The 17,184-nt window shown below is 38.0% G+C and overlaps 1 protein-coding gene across 3 annotated transcripts in view; it reads left to right on the forward strand.

Moving 5' to 3' along the window:
- SPATA6 (spermatogenesis associated 6) overlaps positions 1-17,184 on the forward strand; it is a 150,589-nt gene that overhangs the window by 78,039 nt on the left and 55,366 nt on the right. For all 3 annotated transcript variants that reach the window (XM_058717451.1, XM_058717448.1, XM_058717447.1), the window contains exon 9: positions 2,819-2,859. In XM_058717451.1, the coding sequence (XP_058573434.1) occupies positions 2,819-2,859 (41 nt within the window). The remainder of the gene's footprint in view (positions 1-2,818; positions 2,860-17,184) is intronic.

The raw sequence follows: 17,184 nt of genomic DNA on the forward strand, positions 1-17,184 counted from the left end.
AGCAAGCACAAAGCTTGCTTAAGCAAGCACATGCATGTGTGCAAGCTCTCTGGTGTCTCTTATAAGGGTACTCTTTCTACCATGAGGGACCTACCTTCGTGACCAGTCTAATCCTAATGACTACCCAAAAGTCCCATCTCCAAATACCATCACCTTGGGGGTTAGGGCTTCAACATATCAATTTTGGGAGGATATAGCATTTAGTTCATAACATCTATTTCATGAGGTTATTAGAGAATCAAATAATAGTCAACATTTATTGCATGTGTATTTTCTGCTGGCCTCTATTTTAAGTACTACTATTTTATTGGTTAGTTAAGATAACCTCAATAATGTTAGAAACTATTATTTTACAGATGAAGAGGTTTAAAGAAGTAAAGTCAAAGTTGGTCAAGATCACACACACACATCATATTACACACACTAATCTGAATTAGCTTTTAATTTTTCTTCATACTTTTCTTAAGTGTGGCCCATGCATTAAGGTCCAGGTTAGCTTTCTCGTCCTTTAGGAATTTTTTTCTGATTGCTTTAGTTTTGAGAGATTTATCTCTGATAGGACTTACTAATTGCATTAATTGCTTGTACCATTCTGACTTCACTTCTTCTTATATGATGCTGTTATTCAACTTTGTATAACTTAATCCAAGTAAAGTACAAGCATTTTAGGACTGTGGGCCATGACTTTTTATGTCCTTTATCTCCTGCTTTTAGAAGATAGTTAGTGAGTAATTATTGGTAAGAGTGATTTAGGGCAAACATTGGGAACCTCAGTAACAGCTTGATTTCTAAAAATAAAAAAATTACAAATCTGTCATATTAGGGTAAGTTTATAAATGTTTTAATACACTGATACTTTTCATATTACATTAGCTGCAAGAAAGAACATATACCAAGTACAGAAATTATTACCTTAATTTTCAAAGTTAACATGTGTGGAGAATTAGGTTCATTATGTCCTTATCATTCTTTTATTTCTCCTGCTCCTGTGGCCATGCTGTACATTATTAGACTTTATGGAAGAGGAGTTGAGATGGGATTTATTTTATTTGTAATTTTGAAAAGCCCTTGAAGTAAGTTGAGTCTTACTGAATTACATGGTGAAGTTGGCCTTGTGTGAAAGACATTGATGTTTCAGCTATTCTCTATGATGATTCAGGACACTTGGAAAACAAACAAGATCTTGTGCCGTAAAACATAGGTGATTAATTGACTGAATATAGACTAGGTCTCTATATAGTCTTTTTTTTTTTTTTTTTTGATATGATGGCATGGGAAAGTAAAATATAGAATGTTAGAGTGCTTTTGACTAGAATGTATGAGAAGTAGTGGTCATGATGTGCTTGAATGTCAATACATAGAGATTATAGTAGTTAAATGTTGACTTCTTTAAGTAATGAGTAAAAACCCAAAATCTGCATGTGTAATATAGTGGTCCTTACCCTGGGAGAGATTTAGAATAGTTGTATAATCCACTTTGTTACAGATACTGTGCTAGAAACTTTTATAAGCTGTGTAATTTAATCATTACTATGACTCTGTGAAGCAAAGTAGCCATTGTCTTAATACTTTAAAAAAAATTTTTTTTTCACGTTTATTTATTTTTGAGACAGAGAGAGACAGAGCATGAATGGGGGGAGGGTCAGAGAGAGAGAGGGAGACACAGAATCTGAAGCAGGATCCAGGCTCTGAGCTGTCAGCACAGAGCCCGACGCAGGGCTCGAACTCACAGACCACGAGATCACAACCTGAGCCAAAGTCAGATGCTCAACCGACTGAGCCACCCAGGCGCCCCATCTTCATACTTTTAAAATGAGGAATGAAACACAGATTAATTCTATAACTTGATCAAGGCAATATGTTCGATAAGTGGTAGAGTCAGAAATTGCAACTAGGCTTGTTGACTTAGAATTTGACAGTAATGATGTTGATGATGGTGTTAATAATAGTAGCTAACATTTATTTTAATGCCTTACATGTGATCTCTAATATAATATTTAAAGCAAATTATGATGAGATAGATGAGGAATCTGAGACTTAGAAAGGTTGAATAATGAGGCTGAAGTTATGCAAGAGGTGCTGGGGACTGGACCATAATGCAGATCTATTTGTCAACAAGGTCTATACACTTATGCTACCACATGAGCTACCACACTCTGAAGCTGGTCCTGTTTCCATTATACTCACTCAAATCAAGCATGGACTCACATACAGTTTGATAATATCTATCAAATATATACATTCAAATTATATTTTGTCATAAACTGGTTTATCAATTAAAGATTATCCATTTCATATAGGCAAATTGGATTAGCAACAAAAAAATTATTCCGGTCTATATTCTGATATATCCTACTCTAATGAAAACAGTATTTGTGAAATCACTTAATTATTGAACTGATACAGATTTTTAAAGTAAAGTTTATTTATTTTGAGAGAGAGAGAGCACAAGCATGCACAAGCGGGGGGGGGGGGGGGCGGGCAAAGAGAGAGGGAGTGAGAATCCCAAGCAGACTCCATGCTGCCAGCACAGAGCCCCATGTGGGGCTTGATCCCACAAACTGTGAGATCATGACCCAAGCTAAAATCGAGTCAGATGCCTAACTGTAGGAGCCACCCAGATACCCCAAGAATTGATACAGATTTTAACTTGTGTTATATCACCTTTACTAATATAACATTGTTAATGGACTTTAAGGTATTTCTGAAAACTGCTGTATGAAATTATAATCATAGAAATAGAATTGCAAAAACCAAAAATGAAACCAAATTTTCTTTTTAGTATGAAATATTTATTGTTTAATACACCCTTTTACAGATCATTCTCATCTTGGTTGCTACCGACCCAAGGATTATAAGGTATGTAGTATAAAATTACTGAATGGTAATTCTCCTGGCTTCACATAAAAGGATATGTACATTATTTATATGTGTAGTCAGAGATTATCATAATCATTTCGTCAAGAAAATATACAAACAGTAATTGTCATATCATGGAATATCATTATTTTGGCTACATTGTTAAGTGGTAGAATAGACTTTTCATTGACTGTCTTCCTGTAACAGTTTGTGGCTTTTGATTATTCATTTAGATTAATTACTTATTGAATGTGTTTGTGTATGTATATGTATATATGTGTGTGAGAGAGACATAGAGAAATTGAAACACAGTACTGTTTCTTTTTTTTTTTTTCTTTTTTTTTTTTAAACGTTTATTTATTTTTCAGACAGAGAGAGACAGAGCATGAATGGGGGAGGGTCAGAGAGAGAGAGAGAGAGGGAGACAGAGAATCTGAAACAGGCTCCAGGCTCTGAGCTGTCAGCACAGAGCCCCATGCGGGGCTCGAACTCACGGACTGTGAGATCATGACCTGAGCCGAAGTTGGCCACTTAACCAACTGAGCCACCCAGGTGCCCCCACACAGTACTGTTTCTAAACTTCAGTCATCTATAGAGCATCCTTATAATTTTTACAGGATCTGCATGCAATTTATGCTATTCTCTTTAAATTCACTTTTGTATTTATCTCACTACTATAAATGAAAAATCAGTATCCTATGTTTTAAATGGATGATAGTCCTAAAGGATACAATGAACAAAACAATGTTACTAAGTTCAGGCTAGATAACAGTTGTTTTCCAAAGGCTTGGAGGCATGTATTCTATTTCTTAAAATGAGATAAGCAGTGATAGGTGTGGAAGACACAACAGTAACTAACTGAAAGAGAATTGAAAAGATAATACATTTTTTTCTTTGTAATTCAGTGTAATTTAGTGTATGTCCATGTGCCATGTAAAATAATCTTGTATATCATCTAAAATCACTTGGGAAAGGATTGGCACGAGATCTTCAATGTGTTGAACAGAAAAAAAAATATGCAGCCGAGAATCCTTTATCCAGCAAGTCTGTCATTTAGAATAGAAGGAGAGATAAAGGTCTTCCCAAACAAACAAAAACTGAGGGAATTTGTCACCACTAAACCAGCCCTACAAGAGATCCTAAGGGGGATCCTGTGAGACAAAGTACCAGAGACATTGCTACAAGCATAAAACATACAGACATCACAATGACTCTAAACCCGTATCTTTCTATAATAACACTGAATGTAAATGGATTAAATGCGCCAACCAAAAGACATAGGGTATCAGAATGGATAAAAAAACAAGACCCATCTATTTGCTGTCTACAAGAGACTCATTTTAGATCTGAGGACACCTTTAGATTGAGAGTGAGGGGATGGAGAACTATTTATCATGCTACTGGAAGCCAAAAGAAAGCTGGAGTAGCCATACTTATATCAGACAAACTAGACTTTAAATTAAAGGCTGTAACAAGAGATGAAGAAGGGCATTATATAATAATTACAGGGTCTATCCATCAGGAAGAGCTAACAATTATAAATGTCTATGCGCCAAATACTGGAGCCCCCAAATATATAAAACAATTACTCATAAACATAAGCAACCTTATTGATAAGAATGTGGTCATTGCAGGGGACTTTAACACTCCACTTACAGAAATGGATAGATCATCTAGACACACGGTCAATAAAGAAACAAAGGCCCTGAATGACACATTGGATCAGATGGACTTGACAGATATATTTAGAACTCTGCATCCCAAAGCAACAGAATATACTTTCTTCTCGAGTGCACATGGAACATTCTCCAAGATAGATCATATACTGGGTCACAAAACAGCCCTTCATAAGTATACAAGAATTGAAATTATACCATGCATACTTTCAGACCACAATGCTATGAAGCTTGAAATCAACCACAGGAAAAAGTCTGGAAAACCTCCAAAAGCATGGAGGTTAAAGAACACCCTACTAACGAATGAGTGGGTCAACCAGGCAATTAGAGAAGAAATTAAAAAATATATGGAAACAAACGAAAATGAAAATACAACAATCCAAACGCTTTGGGACGCAGCGAAGGCAGTCCTGAGAGGCAAATACATTGCAATCCAGGCCTATCTCAAGAAACAAGAAAAGTCCCAAATACAAAATCTAACAGCACATCAAAAGGAAATAGAAGCAGAACAGCAAAGGCAGCCTAAACCCAGCAGAAGAAGAGAAATAATAAAGATCACGGCAGAAATAAACAATATAGAATCTAAAAAAAACTGTAGAGCAGATCAACGAAACCACGAGTTGGTTTTTTGAAAAAATAAACAAAATTGACAAACCTCTAGCCAGGCTTCTCAAAAAGAAAAGGGAGATTACCCAAATAGATAAAATCATGAATGAAAATGGAATTATTACAACCAATCCCTCAGAGATACAAACAATTATCAGGGAATACTATGAAAAACTATATGCCAACAAATTGGACAACCTGGAAGAAATGGAAAAATTCCTAGACACCCACACCCTTCCAAAACTCAATCAGGAGGAAATAGAAAGCTTGAACAGACCCATAACCAGCAAAGAAATTGAATCGGTTATCAAAAATCTCCCAACAAATAAGAGTCCAGGACCAGATGGCTTCCCAGGGGAGTTCTGCCAGACGTTTAAAGCAGAGATAATACCTATCCTTTTCAAGCTATTCCAGGAAATAGAAAGGAAAGGAAAACTTCCAGACTCATTCTATGAAGCCAGTATTACTTTGATTCCTAAACCAGACAGAGACCCAATAAACAAAGAGAACTACAGGCCAATATCCCTGATGAATATGGATGCAAAAATTCTCAATAAGATACTAGCAAATCGAATTCAACAGCATATAAAAAGAATTATTCACCATGATCAAGTGGGATTCATTCCTGGGATGCAGGGCTGGTTCAACATTCGCAAATCAATCAACATGATACATCACATTAATAAAAGAAAAGAGAAGAACCATATGATCCTGTCAATCGATGCAGAAAAGGCCTTTGACAAAATCCAGCACCCTTTCTTAATAAAAACCCTTGAGAAAGTCGGGATAGAAGGAACATACTTAAGCATCATAAAAGCCATTTATGAAAAGCCCACAGCTAACATCATCCTCAATGGGGAAAAACAGAGAGCTTTTTCCCTGAGATCAGGAACACGACAGGGATGCCCACTCTCACCGCTGTTGTTTAACATAGTGTTGGAGGTTCTAGCATCAGCAATCAGACAACAAAAGGAAATCAAAGGCATCAATATTGGCAAAGATGAAGTCAAGCTTTCGCTTTTTGCAGATGACATGATATTATACATGGAAAATCCGATAGACTCCACCAGAAGTCTGCTAGAACTGATACATGAATTCAGCAAAGTTGCAGGATACAAAATCAATGTACAGAAATCAGTTGCATTCTTATACACTAGCAATGAAGCAACAGTAAGACAAATAAAGAAACTGATCCCATTCACAATTGCACCAAGAAGCATAAAATACCTAGGAATAAATCTAACCAAAGATGTAAAAGATCTGTATGCTGAAAACTATAGAAAGCTTATGAAGGAAATTGAAGAAGATATAAAGAAATGGAAAAACATTCCCTGCTCATGGATTGGAAGAATAAATATTGTCAAAATGTCAATACTACCCAAAGCTATCTACACATTCAATGCAATCCCAATCAAAATTGCACCAGCATTCTTCTCGAAACTAGAACAAGCAATTCTAAAATTCATATGGAAACACAAAAGGCCCCGAATAGCCAAAGTAATTTTGAAGAAGAAGACCAAAGCAGGAGGCATCACAATCCCAGACTTTAGCCTCTATTACAAAGCTGTAATCATCAAGACAGCATGGTATTGGCACAAAAACAGACACATAGACCAATGGAATAGAATAGAAACCCCAGAACTAGACCCACAAATGTATGGCCAACTAATCTTTGACAAAGCAGGAAAGAACATCCAATGGAAAAAAGCCAGTCTCTTTAACAAATGGTGCTGGGAGAACTGGACAGCAACATGCAGAAGAATGAAACTAGACCACTTTCTCACACCATTCACAAAAATAAACTCAAAATGGATAAAGGACCTGAATGTGAGACAGGAAACCATCAAAACCCTAGAGGAGAAAGCAGGAAAAGACCTCTCTGACCTCAGCTATAGCAATTTCTTACTTGACACATCCCCAAAGGCAAGGGAATTAAAAGCAAAAATGAATTACTGGGACCTTATGAAGATAAAAAGCTTCTGCACAGCAAAGGAAACAACCAACAAAACTAAAAGGCAACCAACAGAATGGGAAAAGATATTTGCAAATGACATATCGGACAAAGGGCTAGTATCCAAAATCTATAAAGAGCTCACCAAACTCCACACCCAAAAAACAAATAACCCAGTGAAGAAATGGGCAGAAAACATGAATAGACACTTCTCTAAAGAAGACATCCGGATGGCCAACAGGCACATGCAAAGATGCTCAACGTCGCTCCTTATCAGGGAAATACAAATCAAAACCACACTCAGATATCACCTCACACCAGTCAGAGTGGCCAAAATGAACAAATCAGGAGACTATAGATGCTGGAGAGGATGTGGAGAAACAGGAACCCTCTTGCACTGTTGGTGGGAATGCAAACTGGTGCAGCCACTCTGGAAAACAGTGTGGAGGTTCCTCAGAAAATTAAAAATAGACCTACCCTATGACCCAGCAATAGCACTGCTAGGAATTTACCCACGGGATACAGGAGTACTGATGCATAGGGGCACTTGTACCCCAATGTTTACAGCAGCCCTCTCAACAATAGCCAAATGATGGAAAGAGCCTAAATGTCCATCAACTGACGAATGGATAAAGAAATTGTGGTTTATTTACACAATGGAATACTACATGGCAATGAGAAAGAATGAAATATGGCCCTTTGTAGCAACGTGGATGGAACTGGAGAGTGTGATGCTAAGTGAAATAAGCCATACAGAGAAAGACAGATACCATATGTTTTCACTCTTATGTGGATCCTGAGAAACTTAACAGAAACCCATGGGGGAGGGGAAGGAAAAAAAAAAAAGAGGTTAGAGTGGGAGAGAGCCAAAGCATAAGAGACTGTTAAAAACTGAGAACAAACTGAGGGTTGATGGGGGGTGGGAGGGAGGGGAGGGTGGGTGGTGGGTATTGAGGAGAGCACCTTTTGGGATGAGCACTGGATGTTGTATGGAAACCAATTTGACAATAAATTTCATATATTGAAAAAAAATCACTTGGGTACCATATTAAATTATCTGCTATACCACTCGTAGCTTGTGTCCTCAATTTTGAGAAGCATTGTCTCAGAGTTTGTTGTTTCTCTTCCTAAGTGAAAGCTTCTTGATAAGGCGTGTCATTGTATTTGAGAAAACAACAAAAACAAAAAAAATCATAACTTTCCTTACAATACCTTTGCTTATTTATTTGAAAATAATTTATTTTGTGCTTGCTGGCACTGAATAGCATAGTTTGAGTACTTTGCCAGGCTTTGAGCATGATAAAAGAACTGTGGAACAGTTAAGTAATGAGTCAAGGCACTGTCTGACTAAAGGCTCACATCTACAGTATCATAATTATGTAGATGGAACTTTATAAAAATTCATTCTAGGTACTAAATTGAAATTATTGACAATGGAGAGTGGGAAATTTTTTATTTTTGACAAGTTTCCAGGTGGTTTTGATGCAGTTCTCTTGGCCATCAATCCAAATTTTGGCATTTGAGAACCACTAGTATGACTATGAATATAATAGCATTTGTATTGGTGGAACTGCCCTTTGTATAGCATTTATATATAGTTGTGCCCTTGTTTAAGGCTGCCACTAGAGGAGTATGGCTTGGCATAATTCACCTGATGCAGACCTGCTCTGTTATGTGGAATATATTCAAACACACACACACACACACACACACACACACACACACACACACACTCATGTACATGCACATTGATGTGTGTTATATATGTGTATGTGCACACACATGTAAGTCAAAAAGTATAATATTGATTGTCTTGCCTGGGGCTCAGGGAAGTCCCTTTAGTTGGCCTACTTAAGGAATAAGCCTGTCTTTGTACATTTCCTTCAAGTTATGCTTCACGATTTATAATTATATATTTATTTTCATCTTTATTTGCATCTTTGTTTAAAATCCGCTTGTTTTACTAATCTCTAAGTTCCTGGATGACAGGGACCTTATTGATCTAGCTTATCGATAATTGCTAGTACCTAGCATATTATCTGATGTATGGTGTGGATTCCTAAAAATGTGTATTGTGTGAGTGGATTATTAACAGAAAATAAGCAAACCAAATATATAAAAATACAGAATAAAGAGACAGGGATAAAGTTACAGGTTACCAGTATTTATCCTAAAGTAACTATATGTTGGCTTATAAAGTAAGCTGTATGTTGACTGGTCCGTTTAAAGATAGGTGTATATGTTTGCAATCCTCTTTTCCAAATGAATTCTTTGAAAGAACTGAACTTCCACCCATTCTTAATTCTGTCCCACTTTCACCTCTGGATTCTTTACTCTTAGGGTTAGAGTAGAAATTGATCATTCATACTAGCCTTGTAAGGCAGTGGGTGGTAAGTAAGCTCACAGGATTATTTTTGTATTCAAGGGGTAGATTTTCATAGAAATGTATATATAGTCTTGAGCACTGCTATCTTCTCTATGGAAAGAATAAAGGCTCTTCTTATAGGCACATAGTAGCTGGTTAATAAATATTCAGGTAGTAGAGCACTTGGATTTCTACAAGGAAAAATGTCATAAATGTGGGAGTGCTTGCAAAAAAATTTCTGCAAAAATGGAACTTTGCCTAAATTCTGTTGAGAAATGTATTTTGCATAGGCAAGAGAAGGAAAGCAATGTGAAAACATCTTGGGATTTGGAATAAGTGCAGTGTCTTGGGAGAAAAGAGAAACTGCTAGTCTCGTTTGAGTGGAAGGTGTATACTGAGGGATATTGGCTTTTTAACATCCTTATTTTCTATTTCTCCTACTTTTCTTTATCTTTTAAATCTGCTGCTTCCCTTTTTAATATTTGTAGTTGCTTGGTCATTGTATATTCTTTTGGCCAAACTCAACTCTCTTTACCCTGAATGCATTATAACCAGCTGTTCTCATAAACACTCATGTTCTTTTAGTTTCATGTCTCCTCTATTCTACCATCATTCCACCTGAATCATTGGCTGCTTCTCTCCCCTGTACTCCATGTGCCTGTGTATAACAGGCATTCATTTAATACACTGGTTCTCAGTAGACATTGTACCACTCTCAAGGTGGCATTTTAGACATTAACAGGGACTGTTATTACAGTCATTGAGGGGAAGTACTCTTAATATTTAATGATCAGGGACATGAGGTATTCTACCAATAATGGGACCGTTCCAAACAATGAGGAATTCTTATGTCCTACATGGCTTTCAGCTGTTTCACCAACCATAATGGAGGTGAAAAACATGTTCATAATTATTAGAACCAGTCTAACTCTACATAAAACAAGAGTACCTTTACATTGTTTTGAGATACAGCATATATTGTAGGAATACAAATATATTATAAAGATTATACTTTGTTTTGTTAAAAACATATGGTGTAGTATTATACCATGATGAAGTGTACAGCAGCTTATTTATTTTCCTGGTTTTCTTGTATGGAATGGCTTATGATCTTCTTACATTTTATTTATATCTTTTGAAATGTTCATTTATTTTTGAGAGAGAGAGAGAGAGTGTGAGCAGGGTAGGGGCAGAGAGAGAGAGAGAAGGAAACAGAGAATACCAAGCTTGCAGTACAGAGCCCGATGCAGGGCTTGAACTCACTAACTGTGAGATCCTGACCTGAGCCAAAGTCAAGAGTTGGATGCTCAACCGACTGAGCTGCCCAGGCTCCCCATGATCTACTTACATTTTAAAACTTCAAGCTTATTGGGGCACCTGGGTGGCTCAGTCGGTTGAGTGTCTGACTTCGGCTCAGGTCATGATCTCTCTGGGTTTGTGAGTTCGAGCCCCACGTCAGGCTCTGTGCTGACAGCTCAGAGCCTGGAGCCTCCTTCAGATTCTGTGTCTCCTCCTCTCTGCCCCACTCATGCTCTGTCTCTCTCTGTCTCTCAATAATAAATAAATGTTAAAAAGAATTTTTTTTTCAACTTCAAACTTATTTACGTGAGTGCAAACATCCTTTATATTTTTTAGAATGTCATACTTGGCATTTATGTATTGAAGTGTGTATTTTTTATTTATTTATTTATTCTTTTAATTTTTTTTTCAACGTTTTTTTTTTTTTTTTAATTTTTTTTTTTTCCAACGTTTTTTATTTATTTTTGGGACAGAGAGAGACAGAGCATGAACGGGGGAGGGGCAGAGAGAGAGGGAGACACAGAGTCGGAAACAGGCTCCAGGCTCCGAGCCGTCAGCCCAGAGCCTGACGCGGGGCTCGAACTCACGGGCCGCGAGATCGTGACCTGGCTGAAGTCGGACGCTTAACCGACTGCGCCACCCAGGCGCCCCTTGAAGTGTGTATTTTAAGCCATGTTCCATAGGGGTGCCTGGGAGGCTCCATTGGTTAAGCGCCGGACTTCAGCTCAGGTCATGATCTCACGGTTTGTGAGTTGGATCCCCATGTCAGGCTCTGTGCTGACAGCTCAGAGCCTGGAGCCTGCTTCGGATTCTGTGTCTCCCTCTCTCTCTGCCCCTCCCCACCTCTCACTCTGTCTCTCAAAAATAAATAAACATTAAAAAAAATTAAGTCATGTTCCATTAATTTCTCTATACTACAATTAAGACAATTCATTGATTTATTTTTTTGGAAAGTGGGTATGTAAGAAGTTACATTTTTATTTTTTTAATTTTTAAAAATATTTTTAAGTTTAGTTTTATTTATCTTTGAGAGAGAGAGAGAGAGAGAGCAAGCAGGGGAGGGACAGAGAGAGAGGGCGACAGAATCCCAAGTAGGCTCCACACTGTCTGCACAGAGCCTGATGTGGGGCTTGAACTCACAAACTATGAGATCAGACCTAAGCCAAAATCAAACCAACTGAGCTACCCAGGCACTCCATAAGTTACATTTAAAAAAAAATTTTTTTTTAAATGTTTATTTCTGAGACAGAGACAGAGCATGAGTGAGGGAGGGGCAGAGAGAGAGGGAGACACAGAATCAGAAGCAGACTCCAGGCTCTGAGCTGTCAGCACAGAGCCCAACGCGGGGCTCAAACTCACAAACTGTGAGATCATGACCTGAGCTGAAGTCGGTCGCTCAACCGACTGAGCCACCCAGGTGCCCCTGTAAGTTACATTTTTAATACGTTTCATTTCAGTATATAAAAGAGGGCAATACAAAGTATTCATTTTTAACATGAGGGCTGTCTTAGTTTGGGCTACCGTAATAAATACCATAGACTGGGTGCCTTAAACAACAGAAATTTGTTTTCTCACAGTTCTGGAGGCTGGACAGTAGAAAAGCTCAGGGTGCCAGGCATTCTGGTATCTTGTGAGAGCTCTCTTCCTAGCTTGCAGACAGCTGCTTTTCACTGCATCCTCACATAGCAGAGAGAGTGAGAGTGTGTGCACACGTGAGCACAAAGTCTGGGGTCTCCTTATGAGAGCGCCAATCCTTTCAGATTAGAACCTCACCTATGTGACCTCATTGAACCTTACTTAATTCCTTACTTCAAATGCAGTCGCAGTGGGAGAGCTTCGACATAGGAATTTTGGGGAGACACAGTTCTGTCCTTTGCAGGGGCTTTTGGACTAAAGGTTGAAAAATCAATGATGCCATGTATAATCAGTATCTGAATAAATGAATGGCTGTATATCTAATAACAGAATATTTCTGGAAAGCTTTATAGAACCCATTTTACTTGGGCCTTTAAAAATACATCCTTTCTAGCTTCAGTTTGGCCTTCAGTGCTGCTTGATCATTTTGTTCTCTTGTTGATTCTATAACATAGTCTAGACTTTCTAAGTTCTACTTCTCATTTTCTATACATGGCTTCATATTCTACTTCGTCAGAGAAAATGTTAGTTGTGGATGGAATTTTTCTCAGTTCTCTTCATCCCTACTTCAGTCTTCCTGTTAATCTCCACTTTGTTTTTCCTTCTACTCTGCCTTCTTAATCATGTTAACACCTTTGCATTTATTTTGACCATAAAACACAATAGTAAAAAACAACTTAAATTTGTATAATGGGTTCCAATTTTAAAGCTTTTCATATTTATTATATAATTGGATTATATGCAGACTTACAAATTGAACAGGAATTTTTACCCCCGTCTTAAATGACAGAAAACAAATTTTGCAAATCTGAGAAAGAGCTCAGTCTGCATCCCTGTGTCTTTATCATCCTCTCTCCCTCCTTTCACTGTTAGACATCCAAGTGAACATTGCTTCCATTTCTTTATCCATTACTCCTAAACTATTTGGAGACAATGAATTTTATGAGAACTCTCAAAACTGAAGAGTCCTTCTGTTTCTTTAAAAGAGATAGGAAATCACCTTTGTGGCACTGGAGAAGCAGACCTTGCTTTAGGCAAAATTGTGAAATACACGTGGGATATATGTTTGATTTCTGGTAGCCTTAACATCACTTTTAACATCCTCACATGCCTTAGCATTGCCTTTTTACACTGGGTGCCTCTTTCACTTGGCAGAATATGGATTTTATATGTCTTCCTAAACTCGTGAAAGTAAATTTAATGTTTTGATAGCTAGGTGTGTGGTATCTGGTGGATACTTAACTGGTGTTTGAATTTATGAATGAATATCACATCAAAGTCAGAGTTTTCTGCTTAGATTTTTGTATTGCCTATAATCTGGCTTCTCCTACTCCTTGTGTTCCCATTATGTCATCACTGTCTTTCTTATCTAGGTCATGTCTACATTTCTACTTCTGGATTTTAACTCACTCAATGTATTAGGGTAATGCCAGATGTTCTGAAACTTTACTATTACAATGTTTTAACACAACGTAAGTTTTATTTCTCATTAACAGTCCAGTGCATCTGTTTCTTAAAAGCGTGGAAGTGCTCTAAGTCACTTCTTATGTTCCATTGACAAGAACTGGTCACGTGGCGGGGCGCCTGGGTGGCGCAGTCGGTTAAGCGTCCGACTTCAGCCAGGTCACGATCTCGCGGTCCGTGAGTTCGAGCCCCGCGTCAGGCTCTGGGCTGATGGCTCGGAGCCTGGAGCCTGTTTCCGATTCTGTGTCTCCCTCTCTCTCTGCCCCTCCCCCGTTCATGCTCTGTCTCTCTCTGTCCCAAAAATAAATAAAAAACGTTGAAAAAAAAAAATTAAAAAAAAAAAAAAAAGAACTGGTCACGTGGCCATATCTAGAAGCACAGGGAGGAGAGTGGCTAGTAAGTAGGGATCCTGGGTAGGCAGCCAATTCCCACTAATCTTATGCTTCATAAGAGGGGACACAAATTTTAGTGGACAGCTAACCATATCTGACATAGTCTGCCCCTCTGGCCCCCAAATATCTTTGCATACCTTTCTTCCCTCACATAGAACATAATCATGTCCTCCTCAAGAAAGACCACTCAGAGTTCCCTGCAGTCACTTGAATGTAGCTTGAAGGCCAGGATCTTGGGGTGATGGACAGGCCAGTCCATCAGATGTAGATAGGACTTCTTATGATCCGGTGACCTGTGAATTGGCATGATCTCTCCCCTATCTCACATTCCCACCCTACCTGGATGCCATTTCTAATCTACTCTGTTAGAGCAGGAGCAGGATAGCTGGGGACCTGGGTGCCCTGACTTGAACAAGGGAAAACTAGAGGGCAAAGAGCAGTTCTCAGTCTGCAACAGTGCTGAATCCTGCCAGGTGAGCTTTGTGAATACCCTGCTGCCCTGACAGCAGAGGTATTTCTTTGCATAGACATTGGTGAAATTATGTTGCTTAGAATAGTAACTGTATGACTTAAAATTATAGTGTGAATAGGTGTAAGAAGCTTGAATCTAACTTGGAGGGGACATGGACCTAAATGGAAACCAATATACAAGTCTGGTAATGTTGGTCCGTGTGCTGCTTGCGTGCTTTGTGTCTTGTGCCCCAACCTAGCGGTTGTCTCAAATGGGAGACCTGACAAGTCTGCACTTCTAGGACGATGGAAGGTTTGGAAGCAATCTCTTCTACAGCAGTTTTTTCCCATGGAGAGAACAAGGCAACACTGAAGAAGTTTTCATGATACTTTGACAAGTGACCCACGGCAGAGTTTTTATTATGAGGATTGTGGTGTGATGAGAATTTCAGAGCCTGTTCATCCATGGGCCTAACTCGAGGATGGATTTGGTAGCTCGACATTTTTTCATTTTCCTATGATCTTCTTCTCACAGACTCACAACAAAAAGTCACAAAGATAGAGATATATTAGTATTGTTGATAAAAAGACAGACATCCACCGGGATACAAATTTTCCAATCCGATCATATAATGACAAGATTAGTAAAGGGTTCTGCATCCTAGGAGATGAAGTAACTAAGCACTTGGGAAGTTTAACAAAAGGAAATCAGAGCCCAGACTCAACACCAAAGTTCATTCACCTTACTACTGCAGTCAGAGACTCACAGTAGGGAAGCTCACGAAGTCTCAGAAGAGTACAGTTTCTAAGTTGAAGGTTTTAGCTGTGGCAGCATGTGGGTGTCTATTTATATCTTAGTAGACTGTTAGGATTGTCAACTGCCAACTCACCAAAACCACCAGAATAAATAAATAATCTGTTGATATCAAGCAGAGCTGAGTTTCTGACATAATGCTTTAAGGTAGCGCCACCACTTGGACAGTCTGAGTAGTGTCTCTGAAAGGAGAAGGTTAAGGGCAGATATGTATAGGGTTTTGGGGTCTGAGCTCCAGTGTTTTAAGGTAGGGCTTTTAATGAGGGAATCTAATTGACAAAGTTTGTGATATAAAAGTTTGGGATTAATGAACACAAAGATTGGGTTCTTAAAGCGAGTCTTGATAAGTAAACACTTGATTTGATAAGGAAGGATTTGTCCAGTTGAGTGATCTTTTCTTCCGAGAAGGGAATTATTTGCCCAGATTAAGAATCTGTTGTTTCAAGAAGGGAGCTGATTGATGATTGAGCGGACCGTTTGTTCAGGTAAATGATTTATGGGAATGTCCTGAAGCAAATGATGGTATTTACTGGTTTGTAGCATTGTTTTCTTGGGCAAGAATTTCCTTGAACTCATGGTAAAGTCACATTGAGGTAGGTGGGTCTCAGTTCTTAGATCTGATATTTAAGCCATGTGAATGCAGGTGGTCTCAGTTCTCACGTGTCTCAGTAAAGATATGTATGCTTTTCCATTAATCTGTTACACATAGTTAGATTTATTCCTAGAAACCTTATAGTTTTGGTTCCTACTGTAAATAGGAATGTAATGTAAACTACATTTTTTGTGTGTTTTACTGATATATAGGTTTGAAGCTGATTTTGTATAACATTTTTGTCATAGATATTCTTGAATTTTTTAATAGAAGAAACTATCATTTGCAAAATGAATTTTATTTATGCCATTCGAAATATTTCTTTGTCTTAACTTTCTAATATCTTCAGCACAGTGTGAATAAAAGTGGTGATAGGGGACGTGGCAGGGACAGTTACTGCTTATTGGCTGTTCGTATCCTCTTCCAGCTTTTCAAGCCCTTTTGCAGTTATTTAGGACCTACTCTAGCCGATGGGCTATGAATGAAAATTATGTGGATCCCTTCCAGGGTGAAGCATAGGTGAATTGATCTGAACCCTCTCTTGTTTCAGTGACAATGAGGCCTCACGTTCTAGATCATACAGCTGTAAGTTGCTCAGTGTGTCTCATCAAAACAGTCCTTAGACAGTTTTTGTGAAGTGTAATTTTTCTTGCTAATAACCTCTGTTACCATAAAGCACGGGGAAAAATGAACCTTTATTATGTTAAACCACTGATTTTCAAATTTAATTTGCTACCGCAGCATAGCCTAATACAGTGTTTTCTTGTCTTGATCCTGTCTTTGATAGATAGGATCATGTCTGAGGTTTCACACCTATGAATGTTATTTGCAGTAGATTTTTGTTAAATATCCTTTTGCAAGTTAACTAAGTTCCTTTTGAGATTTCTTGTTTGCAAAGAATATTTTTTAATTATGAATGGATGTTGAATATTATCAAACGGATTTTTTTCAGCATCTATTGATTTGATACTGATTTTTTTCGTAGTGAATTAATAGATTTTCTAATGCTCACCTATCTTTGTATTCTTTGAATAAACCCAACTTGGTCATGTTATATATATATATTTTTAACATTACTGAA

The sequence above is a fragment of the Neofelis nebulosa genome, chromosome 2 (assembly GCF_028018385.1).
Source record: "Neofelis nebulosa isolate mNeoNeb1 chromosome 2, mNeoNeb1.pri, whole genome shotgun sequence".
NCBI classification, from domain to species: domain Eukaryota; kingdom Metazoa; phylum Chordata; class Mammalia; order Carnivora; family Felidae; genus Neofelis; species Neofelis nebulosa.